The sequence below is a fragment of the Rhea pennata genome, chromosome 15, assembly GCF_028389875.1.
Source record: "Rhea pennata isolate bPtePen1 chromosome 15, bPtePen1.pri, whole genome shotgun sequence".
Lineage (NCBI taxonomy): Eukaryota > Metazoa > Chordata > Aves > Rheiformes > Rheidae > Rhea > Rhea pennata.
This window is the reverse complement of record NC_084677.1, coordinates 2,630,298-2,642,060: the sequence shown is the minus strand read 5'-3', so window position 1 is coordinate 2,642,060 and position 11,763 is coordinate 2,630,298. Positions and strand designations below refer to the sequence as shown.

General features: G+C 47.0%; 1 protein-coding gene across 1 annotated transcript; it reads right to left on the bottom strand.

Moving 5' to 3' along the window:
- Positions 1–29: 29 nt before the first annotated feature.
- On the bottom strand, positions 30–11,191 carry INTS15 (integrator complex subunit 15). The gene is made up of 6 exons (XM_062588192.1): positions 10,952–11,191; positions 9,917–10,138; positions 8,545–8,710; positions 6,108–6,635; positions 3,136–3,175; positions 30–1,705 (listed from the first exon to the last, which is right to left on the bottom strand). Exons 1-6 carry the CDS (start codon positions 11,141–11,143, stop codon positions 1,480–1,482), a joined length of 1,374 nt encoding a protein of 457 aa, XP_062444176.1. The 5' UTR covers positions 11,144–11,191; the 3' UTR covers positions 30–1,479.
- Between the last annotated feature and the right edge of the window lie 572 nt (positions 11,192–11,763).

Here is an 11,763-nt window from a genome sequence, read left to right as displayed (position 1 = left end):
AAAAATCAACATTTTTAATTAAATGGAAAGTTTAAAATTAGAGATCCATCCTTGAGCACAAAAGCTGGGAAAACAACATGGAATTCTGTTACGTATCAGTGTTACAACTTGTTCTTTCCCATCTCATGCAGTTTCCCAGAATAACACGTTGGAAGAGGTACGGAGATAGCTTTTCATACTCCTGGATTCTCCCTGGTAATTACTCTAATCCCCAAACTACAATTTTTTTAAAGGTTTTCCTTGTTGTCAAGCTCCACAAAGTGATTCCCCTGCCCTTTCCAGGGAAAGGCAAACACAGGTGCCTTCTCAGCTGTTTCATGCAAATGACACGCTCCAAGTCACAGCCGCCAACTAATGTGTCCTGGGACTGCAGCAAACACGCGACGGAAGGACCAGAAATACTACATGCTGCTCTCATCGGGACAAGAGCATCTGAAGTCTTTGCAATAAAGCGACTGACACGTAGAAAGGACCTTTCTTGCTTTTATACCCTGCAGAAGGGGCTCAGAGAATCACAGCATAGCTAAAAAGATAGAAAAGAGCTCAACTAAATGGGCTGGATTGCATATTTTCCTGCAGTGACACAAGCAGCAAGTTCTGCTGCGTTTCCTACGATGCTTCGGTACGTGGCTGCACCCTGCCTCGCAGCGGCCAGTACGCTGCAGTAAGCCTGCGACCATTTTTGCCAGCTAGCGTTAGACAAACCTGCCAGATTTCACCCCTAAGTTTGACAGACTTACTGATTTGAGGGCATTGAGAGGACATTTCAAAAATCTGTAGAATCAAAGGATGTTTCAGCTGTAAAGGAATTATTTTCCCTTCCTAGCAAGGGCCTAACAAGCCAAACCTTATAATGGCTATTTGAAGGATAAAGGGGCAACATTGTTTTACACTTCTGAAATCATTTCCTTTAATAGGAAGTGCTGTTCTACTCTAGTTTGTGCTTCTGAAACAAACAGTTGTGTTCCAAAAATATACAGTGTACACATACTCTGTAGCTATAGACACAAACATTTACAAAAAATGAATAGGCTGGAGTGGACTGGCTTGAAAATCTTATGGCTTTCCTTCTGGCCCTCTTACATGTAGAACCAGGTTATCTGGTCTCACCATGCAGTAAACAGACATGGGTTACTGAAAAAAAAACACATATTCAAGAAATATAACAATCTTGGTTGACTAAATGAAACTAAGTGGGTTAAGAAATTCCACACATTCCAGAGGTTTTGAGTTTTTTGTTGCCTATGTCCACGCTCCTCCTTTCATCCATACGATCTACCCTCGTATTTGCATCACGGATTCAAAGCAAGTGCAGCCTACCCATCTGCATCTTCGCTACTTGTGAAGGGCTCATCCCTCAATGCAGGCATTGCTCAGCTTTAGACCGAAGAGGAAAAATGTGGTTCCCAAAACATTCGGTTTCCTCTGCAAGGCTTCCTCAAGCTAAGGGAAACTGGTTACATCTTACAGTCTATTTTTTTAGCGAATAGGTCTGTATGGGAATGTCATTCCTGGTATAAACGTTTGTACGGGGTGAGCCGGGAGGGCTGGGTGAGCCGGGTGAGCTGGATGTGCAGGTAATGCAGGGTGCGCTGCATGTGCAGGATAGCCCAGAGGAGGAGTATGGATGTGAGGATAAAATCCTGGTGGCAGAGCACCATGAGTTGGCTGTTGTACTGGACCTGAAATCACCAGCTGGAGCAGGCTGTGAAAAGAAATTTAGACAGTCATAAGTATTATTTGGAGAAGGCTTTTGTAGCGGCTCTCCCTAGCTCACAAGGGACCGATTCTTCAGACAACTCATTATCAGTGTTCACAGGCAAGTGGACAGTGATTTAATTATGCTCCCTGCAGACTTTTTTTTTTTTTTTTAACAGCACAGTTACTCTTTGCAACAAGGCACCTCTCAAACTAACAGCAAGTGGGACTCACTATCTAGTCCATCGGGGAACAGCAAGCTGTGGTACCACTTAACTAAAGGACAGATACTTTGGAGCACCTGTCTGGGAGACTACAAAGCCCCCAAGAGGCCCTCAGCTCTTGGAATCAAGCCTTGCTGCCAGTGAGGATCCTGCATGGAAAGATCAGGTCTCTGCCTCCAGCGTCTGTGCAATGGCCTTGATAGCTCATGCTGGAGGAACCAGAAACAGTGAGAGTTCACAACGCAAATCACGTTTCAAATCCTGTGACTATTCAGGTTTTGAAAGAGCTGTTGGGTTAAACCACTGTTCATTTGTGGATATGTCAAAAGCACACAAAGAAGAGGAGCAAGCACAGAGTGATGAATATCAATCTCTCTGCTCAGGCAGATGGTGGATGTCTGCTAAGGTTTTCTTTCTTTGAAGCACTTGAGCATTTTAAGTTCATTTTTACTTTGCAACAATTTCTCACTTAAATGGGCCTCATCTTCTGCTGAAGGTGTTTTATTAAAAAACACTGCTTCTGGCAGAAATGAGATCTGGCAGCTCCTCTCTTTCCAAAGGCAACTAACCTGCTTTTCAGTGTTCCTGTTTCTCTACTCCTCAGGCAGGAGTTCTCAGAGCATAAATGACCCTTGAGGGGACAGGATTTAATCTACATGAAGCCTTTACTCAACCAGAATTTCCAACAAGCTGTGTTAAGCCCATAGTTAAGATACCAATATTAGAAATTAAATAATTTTCCAATTAGAAGCCAGTTTTAAACACTCACATTGGAACATTTCTAGCTAATACAAGAAAAGCCCAAAGAAATTTGGTAAGGATAAAAGGTAAGAAGCAAAGTGCAGTCAAGCAGAGGGTTAGGTACAATAAGCAGACAACCTGGTATGGGACAACTTTGGGTAGTTTTGCAAGCTGTAATTCCATTTTCCTTTTCTATTCATTTGTTCTAACACAGGCTGGGGAAGACTGTCTACATTGGGGGAATCGTTGAAAGCCTCCAGCTTGCAGGACTAGGAACTCCATGGAGCCCAAGACAAGAAGCGATCAGTACTATCTGCCACCTTTATCTTCATTCTGAGCTTAAGACTGTCTGAATAAAGGTCAACTTCCATAGGTAAACACGTATTTTCATATGGATTTCGTCTTGACAGCCCTCAAGTAGGTGTCTTAAAATATGCATTAAAACAAACACAGCTATAGAAAGGTCTCTTACTTGTTATGTGGTAGCCTGGAGCATACAGTCCTCAAGTCATCTGAAAGAAAACAGAAGACAAAACAATAAGAGAAAGCAGAAATTCCACCGTTTTCCTCTCTATTCTCCTTTCTAGGAAAGTCAGATTACTGAAAAAGCCTCAGTGATCAGTAGATCCAGAACCCCATTCTCACGGGAATAACTTTGGTAGGAGACAACATGCTTCTCTGTCTCACCAGTTATTACCTCACCTTTTTGCACTCGACACTTTATTATATGCTCTGCACTTAACTTACACAGCCATACGGGAAAAGTAGCTTCATTTCAAGGCAGATCGAGGCTTGCACAGAATCTGCAGCAGCTTAAACACAGCTCTGCCCAACTGTGACTGCAGACTGCACACCCTCACTGCAACTACTGTCATACTTAACAGAAAGCTGCTGCCAAGGGAAACAACAGGTCCCAACTCACTGCATTTAAAATGACCACTTGATCCGCCGTACGAAGCATTAGATGCTGCAGACGCCCCCAGGTAACGGAGGAGCTCAAGAATCAGAGCACAGTGCAGACAAGATGATTGTCAGAATCTACAGCACTGAGAGCTGCGACTCAGCTGACTGTTAGTAAAATATCTAAGTAATGTAGCCGCAGGAAAACAGATCCATCAGTAAGTAAGAAAGACATAGGCAACCCAACGAGTGCCCAAAGAATATGGTGTTTATGATTTGAAAGGCATCATGTCAAAAGCAAGGCAAACCTCATCTAAGAGGCATTTTTTATTATTAAAACTTGTATTAGTATAAAAAAGTTCTTTTACTATCAAAGTCTACTAACAAAAAACTGCATTGCTCCTTTTATCCCAGTCTTAGTTTCTTTTCCAGGACATTTCTTGGCAATATCTATAAGCCTCACACCTTTGTGAGCTGCTCCCATCTCTTCCTTGGTTCCACGCAATGACAAATATTCCTCTCAGTGGATTTTCAGATCACACACACACATATATCCCCTCCCCAAAGTATTTACCAAGAGCACTATTCAAAGTACTTCCCATTGCAAGCACAATTTTCATGAATAGCTTGAGACTAAGCTCCTACTTTTGTAGACAAACCTACTCCCCAAACACAATTAACTGGTATTGCAGCCGTTACTTATATTGAACTACTTTCCACTCCTACAGTAAGAGTGAGTGCTCAGAACGGACCAAGGGAACAGCTGGAAAACAACATGGCTTAAAGAAGCCACCAACTCAGAATATTCCACATTTCTGCCTATTCTTACTAAACACAGAGTTCCTAAAGGAAAGAAGGGAAAGGAAAACACTGAGATTTGACACATTCAACAGAACTGCTTCAGCCGGAGCAAAAGCCTCAGGCACCTGCTTAGGCAGAGGCTGCTCTCCACAGGCAGGAGATGATGAGACATCAGAAGTCGTGGACTGTTAGGACACCTGAAGCCTTCCACTGTTATGCTAAGAGCTGCCTGTTTTCAACACAGTTTGTTTCAAGAAAGCACTAGGTCTGGCTGTCTCTGCTGTGCCGAGATGCTTCCCCTTTTTGTTTCTGCACGTCTTTCATGGGGAACTGGCTTTGGAACCAGGAAAGACCACCTAAAGCCACGTGAATGGGTTTCTTTACTAAGTTCAGATAAAGATGTACACGCAGTACAGTCTCATTAAAGAAGAAATGAACGCCCAGAAGTTCCAGATAAACTGGACCTTTGGTTTGTTTTTCCTGATTCCTTGTCTAACACACCCTCCTCGTGGTCTACTTCATAGTCTCTCTTCCAGCTCAGGCAAACTCAGAGATGACTCAAATTGAAACACAATTCAACAATAGTTTTTAAATATCTACAAGCAACTGCCTGCCCCAAACTGCCTTGGAAGAAAGTGGCTGTCCTGGAGAGCAATTTTAGGCAGCTAGGAGCAAGCTCCACCCCTGCTTGGAGTTAAAAAAGCTGTATAGTCACAAATGCAGAGGCAACATTGTGCTGCTGCACCCTGGTGAAGAAGCAATGCTGAACTGATGTTCAACAGCACACTTGTCAGGGATACACAATTTCCCATTGGCTTGGGATTTTGGACAGATCAGGCTCACATTGGTCTGCGAGAATTGTTTAGATAAACTGCAGAAGTCTTACTCAGTCATAAGGGTCCATTCAACAAGGAGCGTTTCTTAAAACTACTGTAAATATCATGATGTACGTATAATCCCCTATATCTATTAAAATCTAGTGCAGGCAGTTTTAATGATGAAAATGTGAAGAACTGCAGGCTTCACGCACCTAGCAGAACACTCTAGCTTACGAATTATAACGGTCTGCTGCTGCCTCTGGTTCCAGGCCATAACCCTGCCCTAGGTAGCCAGTACAGCTGTGTTGGAGACCTAAACTGTACAGTGTTACTTAGAGTCTCTTTGGCTTCTGGGCATCACCTTTCACATTCCAGAGAAAGCTTGCAGAGCCGGCTGGAAAAGAAATCAAGCTTTCAGTGTGCACAGTGGGACAGGTTCTGCAGTTCCATGTGACATGTTTGTCCTTTGCTCTCCAGTGGCTGCTCTCAGAACTGCTTTTTCAAAACAGGGAGAATTCAGAGGAGGATGCAGGTCTCTAATGCACAACAGGACCCCACAGAGCAGGTCAGCTTGGAGACACTACAGTTCAGGACCAGATAATTGTGATCAGGTCCAATCTATCAAGGGATCAAAGCAGACAACAACTCCATGTTGATATCAACCATAATGTTCCCATTTGTGTACAGGCCTCCCATTCAGTTCTTTTTTCCCGTCATCTTACTCCTCATCCAGTTCTTTTACCTGAAATATTTCCTGCAGTTCACTCTAACAATGCTTCCTAAGAGCAGCAAACTACCACTTCTGCTATCAACACATTGATCTTTACTCCCCTCACCCCAAAGCTCCCTCTCAAGACATCCACCCACGCACTGGAGGAAAGGAATCCCACGTCAGGCTCTGTGCCAGCCCTGCTCAGCAACTTACCTCTAGTGCACAGCAGTGCTCCTGATGCCATGGCCACTTGCAAAGCCTGAGCCAGTCTGTCTAGAGCCAGTTCGATCTCTTTGGACGCATTGAGAGGATTGAGTTCATCAGATAGTCTGTTAATTTCCTCAACAAGTGGAACCACATGGTCAAAGGGTACTAACCCCAGGCGCCCGTAAAGGTTCTTCTCTGTTAAGTGCCCCTGAAGCATCATAAGAACCTGCAGAACACTTAAATGCAGTTTTGAATACAGTTGATGGCAGTCTCTGTCATCTCCTGCAGCTGAGTCCTTGGCAATTTTGCTGGGAGGGTGTCCATTTGAGAGAGAGGCTTTCTTCTTCCTTTTATAAGCCAAGGGGGCTTTCACACACCAACGGATCAGTCCAGTGAGTGGGGTAAGCTCTAAAAACCCTATGGGCAGGTTGGCTGCAATAGGAGTGTTTAGAAAGGTAATGAGGATCAAGCGGGGGTCTTCAAAGATCCAGGAAACAATCAATTCGAGCAGATCCGAAGGAGGGATGAGGTCATCTGAAGATAAGAAAGATATTGCTTGGTAAGCAGAGCCCTTCATGCAAGCACAGAACTGTGGTTTTGTCACGAATCCTTTACCCGTAAACTTCCCGCGCTAGCACAATTGAATTTCAGAACCTCCCCAACTTTGCCTGTTTTTTTTCCAAGACATCAACAGTAGATGTTCTTCTGCTGAGAGACACAACCATATTCTCATCAGCTTCACTTTCTTCACCAATTCTGCAGACTCCACCGTATTTTGACATTTAACCTCTTTCACATCAAAGCTGCTTTCGTGATTTCCTTCCTCTCTCACCCATCACCTGCTCACTCTTCCTCTAAACTTGGTTTCTGTTTATTCCTTGCCAGACAAAGTAAGAAGGTAAAGAGAACAGGCAAAACTTGTTGGCACTTCTTCCTCCTCACCCCAATCATTCAACTAATTTTCTTTAAGACTTTACATAAACGAGCATCTCTTGTGGAAAAACTTAATATGACAACACTACCACATGACCAGCAAAGGATTATATACATGAAGTTCCAATTAAGAAGCAAAAGGTCGTCACGAACTGAGGCTTGATTAGTCTCAACAGAATTATTTACTTCATAGTAATTGTGTGCCATTCTGTCACGGTGGCAGACTACCCAGACTCAGCGCGCTCTCTTTGGTGTGAATCACATAAAAGTCTGTAAAGGACAGAGCACTGAACTGATCTAGTCAGCTCTTTTGTACCTTGACTTGGTGGTGGAAATGGCTTATAGGAAAAAACTCATTTGGACTAAAGAATTACCAATCCAGGGTCAGTAGTTTCTGTTTTTACCTTCTCTGAAGCTATGATTACCACAGATGCTGCTTGTGTGACCAAATTTTGTCTGTTCTCAGAACATAGTGGAGATTCTGCAGTTACATATCACAGGAAAAAAACAAAAACAAGAACAAGTTTCCTTTTCTTGTACAACCAGTAACATTGCAATGAAGTCATGAAGTTGGGGGGGGGGAAAGAAGTGCAGGGAAGGAAAAGATTCACTTCCAATAACTATTTCCTTTTTGACAGGTCTTTTAATTAATTGCATGAACCTTCAAATAATTTTTCATATACATACTGTAGTTGAGAAAGACAATGCCACAAGCTCTACCAAGTTCTTAAAGGAAGAAGAAAAAAGTCTAAGCCTGGACCCCTCTCCCACTAATCTTCAAGCTGTTTATCTGGAAAAGGCTGTGCAAAACACTCGATTATTTTCCTCAAATAGTATTTGCCTTTTTGAATGAGGTAGGTAGTTGGCATTTAGTGTGTGGTTGTTCCTTACACTATCACAAGTTCTCTTTCTCAGAGAACAAAGGTAAACCAATCTTATTTTGCACACAAACACACTGGCAACAACACCTGGAAGTAGGTCATAACAATAGCTGCTCACGGGCACAGTTAAACGGTGCACTGAAATCCGCACAGACAGTCAATTGTATTTCTCATTCCTGTTCAAGAGAAATCCTGCTCCAGCTTGCAAACATTCAGAATTTATATTTTTCATCTTTTTAGGAGGAGCTTGACTGACATACAGCCCCGAGTCTATCTGCTGCGTAGCGGCTACTCAACAGGAAGGTAAAACTTCCTAGCCCAGGTAGACCAGCTTTCACACCTGGAGTTTCTCAATCAGTAAGGACTCTCTGTCCTCTGTGGAGGATGTTGCTGTTTGTGTTACATGGTTGCTTCTCTATTAAAGACTCTGCCTTCAGCCACTGGGTGTTATTTTTATTCTCACCCCAGTGGCAGATGCTGTAACAGCCACATACCCCAGGATGCTTCTGGAAATAGCTATATGGTAACAAGCGTCTTTAGAATTTCAAGTTAATTTGCCTGCAACAGTTAATTCATGTTGCATTATACAGTACAGCTTATTTTGCGACACAAGTCTGGAAACATTTTACCTGAAGAGAGGTCGTACAGAGCTGTGACTGATGTAATAAACTGGCAGCAGAAGCGAGGACTGGCACTGAATATCTGTTTCAATGTCTGGATGGACCCTGGCACCAAGTTGCAGTAGTCATCAACCAAAGCCCGAGCAAGCCTCACACAGTACACAGCAGGGGTACGCTGTAGGGATGCGGGATAAGACACAAAGAAAAGCAGTGTAAACCGAATCACAGAAAGTTCTAGAGAGCCGACTTTACAGTTTGATTTGTCCGAACGTCATGACTGCCCATGTCATCCGTCCACTTTGCTGTTTCAACATTTGTGTTTCCACTTTCCCCAAATGTAAGCACCCTCTCTCTCTTGGCATATAAAAGACACACTCAGAAATAAAGTCACTATCTCACAAAATAAATGGTGACATTTCAAGTTGAGGATACAATTTTGATTTAAAAATAAAATCTCTGATATCAACTTTTTCACCTAGGACATATTTTACTAGCTCAGTCACGTTCCCACCTATGAGCTATATTTTTAATATATTTTTATATATTATTTTAAATATATTTTTAATATATTTTTATGTGCAACCCTCAAGTCAGTTATGAGCTCTGTTCTGCAAAAAAATATGCCTTGTTCTGCTACCAGGCTCCATCCTCTCCTCTTCTACCAGACCTCACCAGATGGGGGAAAAAAAGGCCCACAGAAACAGTGAGGTCTCCTTTCTATCACCCTTCGCTCCCAGAACAATCTTCTCGTCTTCTCATTCTGCTGTAAAACATCTAACTTCTGCACATCCCACAAGGGAAGCAGAAACAAAGATGCACTTCCCAAGGTCTACAGGGGAATCTGTGTGGTGTAAGGAGAGGATATCCATCAGAAAGACATAAGAGAGCCCAGAAGTACCATATTCATGGAAGACAGGCACTGGTATTTGCCCAAATCTCAAGAGAAAGGCAAACACTGCCTCTTCTGTCCTGCCCAAGCTTGCACATCAGGCACAGTTTATTTCCCAAACTCCAGAGTCCGCTTCTTTGGGCAATATGACCACGGACTGCCATGGTCTCATCCTACTTCCCACTTCCTGTGTCAAATCATCCTCGATCACTTTCAACAGACAGACAAAAAGGCCTGTCTTCTGCCAACACAGCAGGCAAACGGATTGGTAAAAGTTCTGCCCAATGCTGGAGCAAAGGAATAGACACGAGCACAGATGTGGGGTGAACACAGCTACAGCAGCAAGATGTTACATTAGCTTAAACTATCACAGAACAGCAGCTGATTCCAGCCAGTTGTCACTGATCCTTAAGTGACGCAGTTCACCTGCTAGCAGCTGTGACATGCTCCCTCCCTCCTTCCTTGAGGTTGCTGTTTGCACAAAAGTGATACCTGCAGCCAGAAGGCAGCACATTCCAGAACGGGAACTCTGCACACAGCGACTGCCATGGAAACCAGTTTTCCCAACAAAGCCATCCTGCTGTCATCTGCTTTGTTTCCTTGAGGGCTGAAGAGAGATGAGAAAATGATCTGCCGGACTGAATCCTTGGTTTGTTCTTGGAAATAATTGCACATGATCTCAAGGAGCTGAAGTTCCTGAAGTGAATTTAATCTCTGAAAGAAAACAGAAGCAAAGCTGCAAAACACATTGGCGCATCGGCGCCCTTGAAGAACCAAGAGCTGCTTTTGTGAGGCAGGAACAGTAAAGGCTGAGAGCTTCCCAGAAGCATTAGAAATTCTGCCTAGACTGCAGCCTGTATACCCAACCTTCTTCACCGCCTCTCCACAATCTCTGAGCCTCTCTTGGGCACTGAGCACACAGAAAAGCTTCCCAAGCAACCACCGCATTTACCTAGTTACACAAAAAAGCTATAGGCTTTTGCATAGCCTGTTATACAAGACTGGTGCTTGCTGTACAACCAAATGCTGTCTGTGAACTGAAAGATAAGGCCTGTAACAAGACTGGGTGAAAAATACGTCTGCCTCCTCCAAATAATGTTGCTGAAAGCACCGCCAGGCAGCTAGGGGGTGAAAGCCAAGGCCACAGCTGACTGGGCCCCAGTCCCGCGCACCGTCTGTGGTCACCAGCAGCAGTGGTGCCTGAGTGCTGCTCTCCAGGTGCCCAGCTCACACCTGGCCCTGCACCCCAAGAACCCGGATCCAGCACGGCGGCAGCAGCAGAGGGCCTGTGGGCAGCCCCCGGGGGCCTTGGCCCCCACTGCCTCTCTCCAGGACCCCATCCAGTGTCCCCAAATCCCATTCAGTCCTTGGGGGGGGGGATCTGGTCCCCCTTGTGGCCTTCAGCCCCCAGCACTCCCCAGGGGCCAGTGCCCAGAAGCTGCCGGGGCCATTGCCCCCCCCGGGGCGCCCTTCCCGAGGCCCCCCCCACCCCGCGCCCCGGCCCCGCGGCGGCCCCCGCGGGCCCACCTTGGCCGGGGCGCCGCGCTCCTTGGGGACCTGGAAGAGGAACTCCTCGAGGAGCTCGGCGGGGCCCTTGTCGACGAGCGGCAGCGGGGCGCTCTGCAGCTGGCTGCTGAAGTAGATGTCGAGGTGGTAGAGCACCTCCTTGGCGGCGCTCAGCGCGTCGCGCCGCAGCAGCGAGTGCCGGATGTCGCTCATGGCGGCGGCCGCCCGCCGCGCGGCACGGCACGGCACGGCACGGCACGGCACGGCACGACGCCCGCCCGCCGCGCGCGGGCCCTGCCGGGGAGCGCCCGCTCTCCCCTGCCCGCCCGCCCGCTCTCCCCTGCCCGCGCAGCCGCCGCCGCCCTGCCCCCCTGCTCCGCTCCGGCCCGGCCCGGCCCGGCCCCGCTCGCCGCGGCCTCCCAGCGCCGCCGAGGCGCACAGCGGGCGGCCACTACGGAGGCCCGCGGCGGCCAAAACAAGCGAGGCGGCGCCCGCTGTGCGCGGCGCCCCCTGGCGGCCGCGTCCGCACCGCCGGCGGCGGCCCGCAGCGCGGGGGCTGGGCCGGGGCCGGCCGGGGGGTCTCGGGCCTTGGAGTGGGCCCGGCCCCGGGGCTGATCCGGGGGGTCTCGGGCCTTGGAGTGGGCCCGGCCCCGGGGCTGATCCGGGGGGTCTCGGGCCTTGGTGTGGGCCCGGCCCCAGGGCTGATCCGGGGTGTCTCAGGCCTTGGAGTGGGCCCGGCCCCGGGGCTGATCCGGGGGGTCTCGGGCCTTGGTGTGGGCCCGGCCCCAGGGCTGATCCGGGGGGTCTCGGGCCTTGGAGTGGGCCCGGCCCCG

What these genes read in the sequence shown, in the direction of transcription:
- INTS15 (XM_062588192.1), bottom strand. Translation starts at nt 11,143, where the DNA reads ATGAGCGACATCCGGCACTCGCTGCTGCGGCGCGACGCGCTGAGCGCC. An exon ending in GTGCTGCCTTCTGGCTGCAG is followed by an intron (nt 8,711 to 9,916) that starts GTATCACTTTTG and finishes GCATCCCTACAG; the next exon opens with CGTACCCCTGCTGTGTACTG. An exon ending in AGCACTGCTGTGCACTAGAG is followed by an intron (nt 3,176 to 6,107) that starts GTAAGTTGCTGA and finishes GTTTTCTTTCAG; the next exon opens with ATGACTTGAGGACTGTATGC.